Source organism: Oncorhynchus gorbuscha, linkage group LG07, assembly GCF_021184085.1.
Source record: "Oncorhynchus gorbuscha isolate QuinsamMale2020 ecotype Even-year linkage group LG07, OgorEven_v1.0, whole genome shotgun sequence".
Lineage (NCBI taxonomy): Eukaryota > Metazoa > Chordata > Actinopteri > Salmoniformes > Salmonidae > Oncorhynchus > Oncorhynchus gorbuscha.
The window spans coordinates 41,572,734-41,583,439 of record NC_060179.1 but is presented as its reverse complement, the minus strand read 5'-3'; the positions used below and the strand labels follow the sequence as shown (position 1 = coordinate 41,583,439).

The 10,706-nt window shown below is 42.8% G+C and overlaps 1 protein-coding gene across 4 annotated transcripts in view; it reads left to right on the top strand.

The window, feature by feature from the left end:
- Positions 1 to 229: 229 nt before the first annotated feature.
- LOC124039863 (rho GTPase-activating protein 44-like) overlaps positions 230 to 10,706 on the top strand; it is a 117,410-nt gene continuing 106,933 nt past the window's right edge. For all 4 annotated transcript variants that reach the window (XM_046356347.1, XM_046356350.1, XM_046356348.1 and 1 more), the window contains exon 1: positions 230 to 495. In XM_046356347.1, coding sequence (XP_046212303.1) covers positions 443 to 495 — 53 coding nt within the window. In that variant the 5' untranslated portion in view covers positions 230 to 442. The remainder of the gene's footprint in view (positions 496 to 10,706) is intronic.

Below are 10,706 nucleotides of genomic sequence, written 5' to 3'. Positions count from 1 at the left end.
TATAGAGCAATGGAATTGCTTTTAAACTGAACAAGGGTGTTAGCTAGATATTTTGTCAGGTTGAAAAAAAGTGTGTACACTTTGTTTTAAACACGGTATCATGAAGAATTCATGATGGTCTCTTTGTAGGCTCAACGTTTGGTCGGTGGAACTACATTCCCCATACTGCGCTACTGCGCAGCGTCGTGTCGTGAGCTGTCACTCTGCCCGGAGAAATTGGTACAGCATCTCTGAGCAGTGGACTGCGTGACAGGGACCATAAAATGCGTTGAAATTGTCTCCCCTATTACTCTTGATTTGCGATGCGTTCCTTATGACTATGATGAAAAAGGATTGTTAAAAGGTGGGCTGTCTTGTAATTCTCGTTGGAGATCCGGACTGTTTTGTCAATGAGAAATGTGGAGTCGCTCTATCCATCGGTGTTAACGCAGAAAAATAGAAGATGAAGAAGCAATTCAATAGAATGCGACAGCTCGCCAACCAAACAGTGGGCAGGTAAGGGCACATTTATTAAGAGACCCATTTAGTTGTGCAATCTTGGACGTACTTCGATGAGGCAGAAAAGGCTGCCTATATATGCTCCATCCGACTTCTCGGTCGAAAATGATTGAATCTTACGTGAAGTTTGCATGTTCATATTGCAGGTGACATCTGTATGCACTACTGCTGGTTTTAGAAGTTTTCTTTATAAGGCCTTAATTGATGTATCAGTGGTCGCGCGGTTGACCATGGTTCGCACGCACAATCGGGGAGTGTGCGAATGTGACACGACGCGAATGCGAGGCATTCTCTGCTTGGGTACTAATTCCAAACTGATGTTGGACACCTGGACATCGCAAAAGCAAATTGTTCAATGCTTTACTGTAATGGGAATAGCATAATGCGTATGCAATTTAAAGGTAAAGTCCAAACAAAATCTCATATAGCCTATTCGCTAATCAAAGGAAGAGTCATTGATGTTGAAACTATGTTGTACTAGAATTCCTGGGTATTAACCACATTTATTCACTACAGTCAAGAGTGCTATCCAACAATAGAAAATACATGTCGAAATTGCATAGAATTTGAAAACACAAGGCTCACTGTAGAATGTAGACACGGGTTGCATGCCATTTGCCTGTTCTGTCTACTATGTCTTGACAGAAGGCCTGCAATATCAGATAGTCTGAACTGGTGTTTTCTCCTAATTTGAATATTTGTGGGGCAAGAATGTGCCCCCTATTCAGTGAAATGAAATCCATTATCTGTGTGTCTCTGTTACTACGGTAACAGCAGAGCCAAGAGCACTAGTGGTTTTTATGTCTCTGGGGTAGTGGTATTAGTGAGGCCAAATTGGGTTGTGACAGACAGGGATACAGTAAGAGAGAATGGGACCCACCCATACCTTATACGGTAACTACACTGCCCAAAAATATAAACACAACATGTAAGGTGTAGGTCCCATGTTTCATGATCTGAAATAAAAGATGCCAGAAATTTTACATGCACACAAAAAGCGTATTTCTCTAATATTTTGTGCACACATTTGTTTACATCCCTGTTAGTGAGCATTTCTCATTTGCCAAGATAATCCATCCACCTGACAAGTGTGGCATATCAAGAAGCTGATTAAACATCATAATCATTACACAGGTGCACCTTGTGCCAGGGCCAGTAAAGGCCACTCTAAAATGTGCAGTTTTGTCACACAACACAATGCCACAGATGTTTCAAGTTTTGAGGGAGCGTGCAATTTGCATGCTGACTGCAGGAATGTCCACCAAAGCTCTTATCAGATAACTGAATGGTCATTTCTACACCATAAGCCGCCTCGATCGTTGTTTTAGAGAATTTGGCAGTACGTCCAACCGGCCTCACAACCGCAAACCATGTGAATAGCGTTGTGTGGGCTAGTGGTTTGCTGATGTCAACGTTGTGAACGGAGCGCCCCCATGTTGGCGGAGGGAATAGGGTATTGGCAGGTATAAGCTACCGTCAATGAACACAATTGCATTTTATCGATGGCAATTTGAATGCACAGAAATACAGAGACGAGATCCTGAGGCCCATTGCCGTGCCATTCATCCGCCGCCATTACCTCATGTTTCAGCATGATAATGCACGGCCCCATGTTGCAAGGATCTGTACACAATTCCTGGAATCTGAAAATGTCCCAGTTCTTTCATGGTCTGCATACTCACCAGAAATGTCACTCATTGAGCATGTTTGGGGTGCTCTGGATTGACGTGTATGACAGCGTGTTCCAGTTCCTGCCAATATCCAGGAACTTCGCACAGCCATTGAAGAGAAGTGTGACAACAATCCACAGGCCAAAATCAACAGCCTGGTCAACTCTATGAGAAGGAGATGTGTCACACTGCATGAGGCAGATGGTGGTAACACCAGATACTGGCTGGTTTTCTGATCCATGCCCCTACCTTCTTTTTTAAGGTATCTGTGCTCAACAGATGTGAAATCCATCCAGTCATGTGAAATCCATAGATTAGGGCCTAATGAACTTATTTCAATTGACGGATTTCATTTTTGAACTGTAACTCAGTAAAATCTTTGAAATTGTTGCATGTTGTGTTTTATATTTTTGTTTAGTATAAAAGTCATGTCAACATTGTGTCTTTGTCGCATTACTGAGGAGCTTTTCTCTGTCACTGATGCATAACCCAATGCACAATCAATGTTGTGTTTGTTTCGACTCGACTCATTATTATTCAGGTAATCAAAATTGGCAAACAGGACCTGCTAGTCAGATTAAACACAAAGACAATGATGTATGCACCACAACCAGATTAACTCGTTTTCGTTCTCAGGTTAATGACTTCTGCATTGTCAGTGTTGACTCTAATACAGCCCTGCGGTGGTAAAAGTATGTTACAACCACTTTGTTTTTCTTGCCTGAGTCTGAGATAATGTTAACGGATGACGCTGGCACACCTACAGGATATTCTATGTCATAACATCCTTATAGCATAGCCTGCTGACTTGCTCTTTAAGGCTTCGCTGAGTCAGTTAGTCAGACACTGATACAGATGCTGATCAATGCAAAAGGTATAACCTCTCAACAGAGTGGACTTGGCAGGCAGAGGGAATAGGAAACTGTGATGGAAGCAGTTTAAGGGAAAATGGATACCTAGTCAGTTGCACAACTGAATGCATTCAACCGAAATGCATCTTCTGTGTGGGGGGCTGGCTTGATCAACATCATCGGCACCCGGGGAGTAGTTGTTGTTGTCATGCCCTTATCTGTTTCACCTGTCTTTGTGCTTGTCTCTACCCCCCTCCAGGTGTCGCCCATCTTCCCCATTATCCCCTGGGTACTTATACCTGTGTTTTCTGTCTGTCTGTGCGAGTTAGTTTTGTTCATTCAAACCTACCAACGGTTTACCTTCCTCCTGTCTGGTGTTCTGGTACCTTTCACCCCCTCGGGATTATTGACCCCTGCCTGCCTTGACCTATCGTTTGCCTGCCCCTACTTAATGAATAAACATTTGTTTCTTCAACACTGCCTGCACTTGGGTCATACCTTAAAACATGATAGTTGTTGGGGGTTAACTGCCTTGCTCAAGGGCAGAACAGCAGACTTTTCCACCTTGCCGGCTATAGGATTTGAACCCACAACGTTTTGGTTACTGGTCCAACGTGCTTAACTGCTAGACTACCTAGTTGTAGTACTGGAACGAAGGAGGAGTCTTAGACCATATTCTCCGATCACTATCATCTGGGCATTTAGAAAGGATGAGTCACTATTAAAAAGCCTTGGGAGGATTCCTTTGTGACCATTGAATGGAATCTGGAGCTACAGTACCAGTCAAAAGTTTGGACACACCTACTCATTCAATTGTTTTTCTTTATTTTGACTATTTTCTACATTGTAGAATAATAGTGAAGACATCAAAATGATTAAATAACACATATGGAATCATGTAGTAACCAACTAATATATTATATTTTAGATCCTTCAAAGTAGCCACCCTTTGCCTTGATGACAGCTTTACACACTCTTGGCATTCTCTCAACCAGCTTCACCTGGAATGCTTTTCCAACAGTCTTGAAGGAGTTCCCACATATGCTGAGCACTTGTTGGCTGCGTTTCCTGGTTGCTGCTTTCCCTTCACTTTACGGTCCAACTCATCCCAAACCATCTCAATTGGGTTGAGGTTGGGTGATTGTGGAGGCCAGGTCATCTGATGCAGCCCTTACACAGCCTGGAGGTGTTGAAAAACAATTGTTAGTGCCACTAAGCACAAACCAGATGGGATGACATATCGCAGCATAATGCTGTGCTAGCCATGCTGGTTAAGTGGCCTTTAATTCTAAATAAATAACAGACAGTGTCACCAGCAAAGCACCATCACACCTCCATGCTTTGCAGTGGGAACTACACATACAGAGATCATTCGTTCATCTACTCTGTGTCTCACAAAGACTCGGCGGTTGGAACCAAAAATCTCAAAGGACAGATTTCCACCGGCCTAATGTCTATTGGTCGTGTTTCTTGGCCCAAGCAAGTTTCTTCTTCTTATTGGTGTCCTTTAGTAGTGGTTTATTTGCAGCAATTCGATCATGAAGGCCTGATTCACACTGTCTCCTCTGAACAGTTGATGTTGAGATGTGTCTGTTACTTGAACTCTGAAGCATTTATTTGGGCTGCAATTTCTGCAGCAGAGGTAACTCTGGGTCTTCCTTTCCTGTGGCGGTCCTCATGAGAGCCAGTTTCATCATAGCTCTTGATGGTTTTTGCGACTGCACTTGAAGAAACTTTCAAAGTTATGGAAATTTACCAGATTGACTGACCTTCATGTCTTAAAGTAATGATGGACTGTCATTTCTCTTTGCTTATTTGAGCTGTTCTTGCCATAATATGGACTTGGCTTTTTTTTAACCAAATAGGGCTATCTTCTGTATACCACCCCTACCTTAACACAACACAACTGATTGGCTCAAATGCACTAAGAAGGAAAGAAATTCCACAAATTAACTTTTAACAAGGCACACCGGTTAATTGAAGTGTTGTGATCTCATTTACTATCTTTGTAAGAGAGTCAAAGCATACATGTACCTCTGCCCTGTGGGTGTAGCCAGGTGTGGTGTGTTAATATCACCACACTCTAGTGACCTCATCAGCATGTCGTCCCATCCAGCTGTGTGTGTGTGTGTGTGTGTGTGTGTGTGTGTGTGTGTGTGTGTGTGTGTGTGTGTGTGTGTGTGTGTGTGTGTGTGTGTGTGTGTGTGTGTGTGTGTGTGTGTGTGTGTGTGTGTGTGTGTGTGTGTGTGTGTGTCCATGCATGCACAAGTGTGCGTGTGTCCCTGTATACTTTGAGAGCTGAAGCTGATGCATGGAGCACTAGCCCACTGAGGCGTAACATCCCGGTACTGAGTTATAACCTGTACCCTAAGAAGCAGAACTGTAGGAGCAATTAGTCACATTTAGAGGGTGGAGGCACCAGCAGGGCTCCTGACTGCTGGGCATCCATGTAAATAGGGATGTCTCTGTGACCTTGGCAGCTGCCTGGCTTACACTGGCTCACTCAATAAGCTATGGGGAAGAAGATGCATTACCGCAAAGGCTTTTTCAATTATATGTTGTACTATTTTAGCGTGGTCCTGTGTAATGGTGTTGTATAAAAATTTGTCTGTGTGAAAATGTGTGACTGTCTGGGCTGTGGTGAGGAAGGCAACAGGCATCCCTAATTAAAGACAACTGCTTTAATTCCTCTGGCTGTTTTTTAAAATCTTCTCATTCACAGTTTTTGTGTTGATTGGACTTTCTGTGAGAGGTCAGGTCTTGATTGGGGGAAACTGTTATGTTAGCGGGAAGTGCCGGGATCTCTTTAGGAAAGGATGTTTTCATCTCAAAAACGTGAAAAAGAGATTTGTGTTTTGGAACTATTGGCCATGCTGCTGGGTCAGCAGCGGAAGTGAAAGAATGTGGGCACTGATAAAAGAGCAAAAGGAAATAGGGGAAACTGTTATGTTATCCCCATTCCCTGTTTTCCAGGAAATAAGGATGTCAGAAAATGGGTTCCTAATCCTCAGCAACAGTGAGAAATTGTCTTTAAAAAAAAAATACTTTATGATTTGTTTCGACTATCAGACCCAAGGGGCATTATTTGCCTTGCATTTCTGGCCTTACCATTACTGACTGACTGTCATTCTGCCCTGTTATTGCTGATGATTGAAGACATTGAAGACATTGGCGTAAATTGCATGTTATTCTCAGGGAAAAAAGCAGGCACGCCACTAATGTCTTCATTATTTTGGGGTATCCATCTTGTGCTTTTACTGTTATCCATTTCAAAACGAAGTTGGAATGATGTATAACCGTGCCTGGAACCATTATTTGATTGATGAACGGGTTTGTTCAATGGCAAACAACAAACTATGCTTGTAACTTAGGGCAACGTGTATGGCTTTTCTTTGGATCTTGGCTGTGAAGGTTTGAGTGCCATACTGGGGATGGTAAACCCTGTTCAAGGCCTTGTGTGAGGATAGGTGACATTACATACCCTGAGGTAGCAGGCAGTGCCAGTGTCCCATAAGACAGGGAAGAGAATGATGGGACATGGCTGCCAAACTTTGCATGTGGAATCCCAAGGATACCTGAAGTCTCATTGAAGACAAATCCAGAGTTTCTTTCTCTAGCTGCTGTATTTACAGTAAGCCAGGAGTCACCAACCCTTTTGATCGCTCGACAAGTCAATCTTGGAAGCATTCAAAGTCGATCGTGAGGAGTTTTCAAAATCATAGAAAAAAACCCATAAACGTCTAAATGTTTAAATGTATTAATTATTATTTATACATTTAATTTCAAATGAAAGGCTCCATGTGTGAGCTCTGTGTGTAGTGATGGGGTGGAGGGGCGGGCAGGGGTTATCTGGCCAATCAAATACCGTTTCTAGGTTTAACCTCTGACAAATTATGTCCCTGAATAGCTCAGGCACTTGTAACGCTCACGAGCTATCAAGCTAACGATACACAATCTAACGAAACGATGGCGGAGGCACAACAGAAAGAGCAAAAAATGTATCATGTCATGAAGAATGGGAACACGATTTTCTGTTCACCGTAGTTAAGGACAAAAGGATTTGCCTGATTTGTCACCAGGCTGTAGCCCTCGCAAAAAGGGGTAACGTGGAGCGGCACCACAAACACCATTCACCCCAAGTAAAATTTAAAAAACTACCCGCTAAAGAGCACACTTCGCTCAAAGAAAGTTGACGAGCTCAAGTCTGTATTGAAAGCACAGCAGTCGCTTTCTACCAAACCGACAGCTCATCCTGCGCACTTAAGGCGAAGGCCTACTTTGGATCAGCACATCGCTGTGAGATGGCCTTTTCATAGATAAAAAGAATCAAGTCAAATAACAGGTCTTGTCTAACTAATAGACATCTTACAGACAGTGTCAGACTTGCTGTGACAAACTATGAGCCAGACTATAGAGCACTTGCTGATAGTGTGCAATCACAGCCATCACATTGAATGTGTGTGTGTGTGGGGAGGTGATCTCATCCACAGCCATCAGAGTGAGTGAGTATTGCCAGTTTGAAATCTGTTTGTAGGCTATATTGTTTACAAAATGATATGATCTGTGTTGTATGTTGTTCAAAAGGGAAAGTGAAACAGTACTGTACATGATTGGCTTAGGCCTGTAATTGACTGATTATTGAGGTAATGAATGGTGGTAGGGCTGTGATTTGTGTGAACATATTTTTGAACAATTGAATGATGTGACTGTTGTCATAATATTTTGAATGCTAGTTGCACTTACTTGAGTATTGTCATTTTGTCATTCACCATATGAATGGTGAATGAGTAATAGACCTGAGGAAATATTGAAACATGTAATATGACTGTTATAAAATGTTGAATGACAGTTGCATTTCTGATTATACTATTTGTGTAATTAAATGAAAACGTTGTGTGTGACTGACAGGTAAAAAAATAAATAATGTCAAAGTGGAACTACGTTGTGGCCTTGTTTTGTCATCATTATTTGCAAGTGGTAGATCTTGGTTTTATGTTTGGACTTGGGATGTGATCTTTGGCTTGAAAAGGTTGGTGACTGCTGCAGTAAGCCTATGTATCTGTGACAATGCTCTGTGCATGTGCTATCTAACCAGTTAATGTCTCACCAGGGGCAACGATTGGGGTTCGTCTCGGAGTTTGAGTGTTTTCTTAGCTTTGTTTCAGCGTTTACTCTATGCTGATACAAGGGCAGGCATGTGGCACTTGTGTGTGTCCGTCAGGGTATAGAATCCATTCAGGGATTCGCTGTCAATCCCGGACTTCTTTAACCACTGCATGGATGTCCCCATGTGGCAAGCACTACTGTGTCTTATGAGAGGCATTGTTTTCTTGACCCTGTCAACCCTCAATACCATTAACCTGGTCTTGGTTTGAAGACCACCGCCACCCAACTGCTGGGTCTTAATGAGAGTGTCTTTCTACATGTTTTCGAGTTAGGACAAATTACTCCATAAGGGGGTGAACATAAATGACGTTCATCTGTTTTTCCTCCTCCCCGACTGCTGGAACGTTAAAAGTTAATGAACCCCATTTGTCAAACATTGTGCGAATACTCGACTTAATTCTGCAGTGCAGTGTATGTATGGTCATTTTCAGGGCTTATGAATTGATAGCCCTTTACTTGGAACGTAATCAATATTCTGTGGTGTCACAGATGCCTAATGCAATGACAAAATGTGTTTGTGCATGCCAAATTCAATCTTTTAGGTATGACAGACTGGGTTTAAACCCAGGTTGTTTGCACACTATTGTGTTAACACTCTGAGCTAAAGCCTAGCCATTAGCAGGGGGTTGTTAATGTGAGTTCTGAGGTCAAACAAGATGCAGTGAGTGGTGTATTGCTACAGAGGGTTCAGTAGTGGACCGGTTAATGGGAGGTGACAGAGGTGACATTACCTTTTATAGTGTGAAGTGTTGCACCTCACCGATGTGTTGAAAGGCACTGTCATCAGCTTCTTCACACACGATGAGTGTGTATGTGTACATCCTCGTTAATCATGGTGATAGGGCAGTAATAGATTCCTACAAGCAATCAGAGACGGGCCCCATCTCTGGGCTCCACTGTAATTATGAGAAAATGAAAGGTGCATGTCACGTTTATATTTTTTTCAGTGTAAATGCGTTTTTGTACAATTTTCTGTGGAAATTGTTGAAAGTTGTCCTTGTGCATAGAGTTTGTTAACTTTGCAATCAATGGTTTTTGTTTGGCATACATTTGAAGATGATAGATGTTTTAAGTCTCAGTGTCATTCTGTTACCATGGAATTGCCTCTCTCTTCATGTTCCTCTCTCTTCCTCATTCTCTCCATGTTTACATATCACTCTGACATCAGTCCTTTTCCCCTGCAGTCGACCCTTTTTGTGGATCCTGATTGCTTCACATAAAACAGGCCACAACCTTTCAGAGCTGTTACATGCATGCCGTGAAAGTGACAGAAATTAAGGAAGAGAAGATAGGGGGATGGTATTGCCTCTCGAGATATGGTTCAGAAATGTGCCTCTCAGAGAGATGGAATGATCTTGTTTTCTGTGCGCTCCCCTGATCATGATCAAACAGGACTTGCAACTTACAAGTGGTCCATAATGAGATCCTGTAGTCAGGGTTAGCGCCATGAGTTGTTCTTGGTCAGGTCACGTGGTCAGGGAAAACTCAGGGCCTTACCGGTAGCTATACTACTGAAATGGCATAGGGCAATTTTAGACGGTAGTTTCAGTAAAAAATAATCTGAGACAGTTCGATTGTAAGAGCTTCTGAGTGTGTTCCTGTGGGACGTCATCAGCCCTGTTCTCTCTGTAAACTGTAGAGGCTCTCGGTCAGAGACGTTGCTGTCTGCAGCTGAGCGTTGCTGCAACCACTGTACTGGGACGCTGGGAGACATGCAGGCGCTGCTAAGGGATATGAGTCGGAGCCCCTTAGGACCATGCAGACGCCACACCCGACCATTCTTTGCTCTTCCCGATGACAGCATCTTCTAAATCAGAGGATGGGAGGTGGACTGGAGGAAGCCAATGGTCTGGAACAGTGTGTTTCTCCTAGCTGTTTGACCTGTGTTTATCAACGACGACAGACAGCAATGATACCCTCAAAATGGCTGCCCTTTATGTCATTTTGGCTCATACTTTGATTAGATGCCATGTTTTTCTCCATGAAAGACCAAAGAAAGATAGAGCTTGTCATAATGATGCAGCAAATCCTTAAAGAGTGATCTATTATAGGAGCTGGAAGAAGGTGGGGGCAGGGAGGGAAAGGAACCAATGATGTGGAGTAAGTCAGAGAGATGGCCAATGGGCATTATAGCATGGTAAATTCTATGACATCCTTCCATCACCAGGGCAACCTGGGTGATTGAGTGAAGCTGAGCCAGGGATTCCTTACTGTGGCAGTGCCAGTGAGTGGCCTCACAACCCTCCACACCTTTCCTGCATGCCCGCTTCTCTCCACTGCCAAACTCTGGGATTTCAACATTACAAAACAGGACTTGACAATTTTACCCGCAGTGTGCCTAGAAAAAGTAAGGATTATAGCTTTAATATCTCAAATATTTTTAATTGTGCCCTAAAATGTATTTGTACGGGCCTACATTTTTCAACGTAGGCGCACACTTGTTCCTTGTAATTAAAAAAAAAGGTCAGCATAGAACTCTGCAAAAACTGATTGAAATCCCAACTTGCATGACTTTATCTCT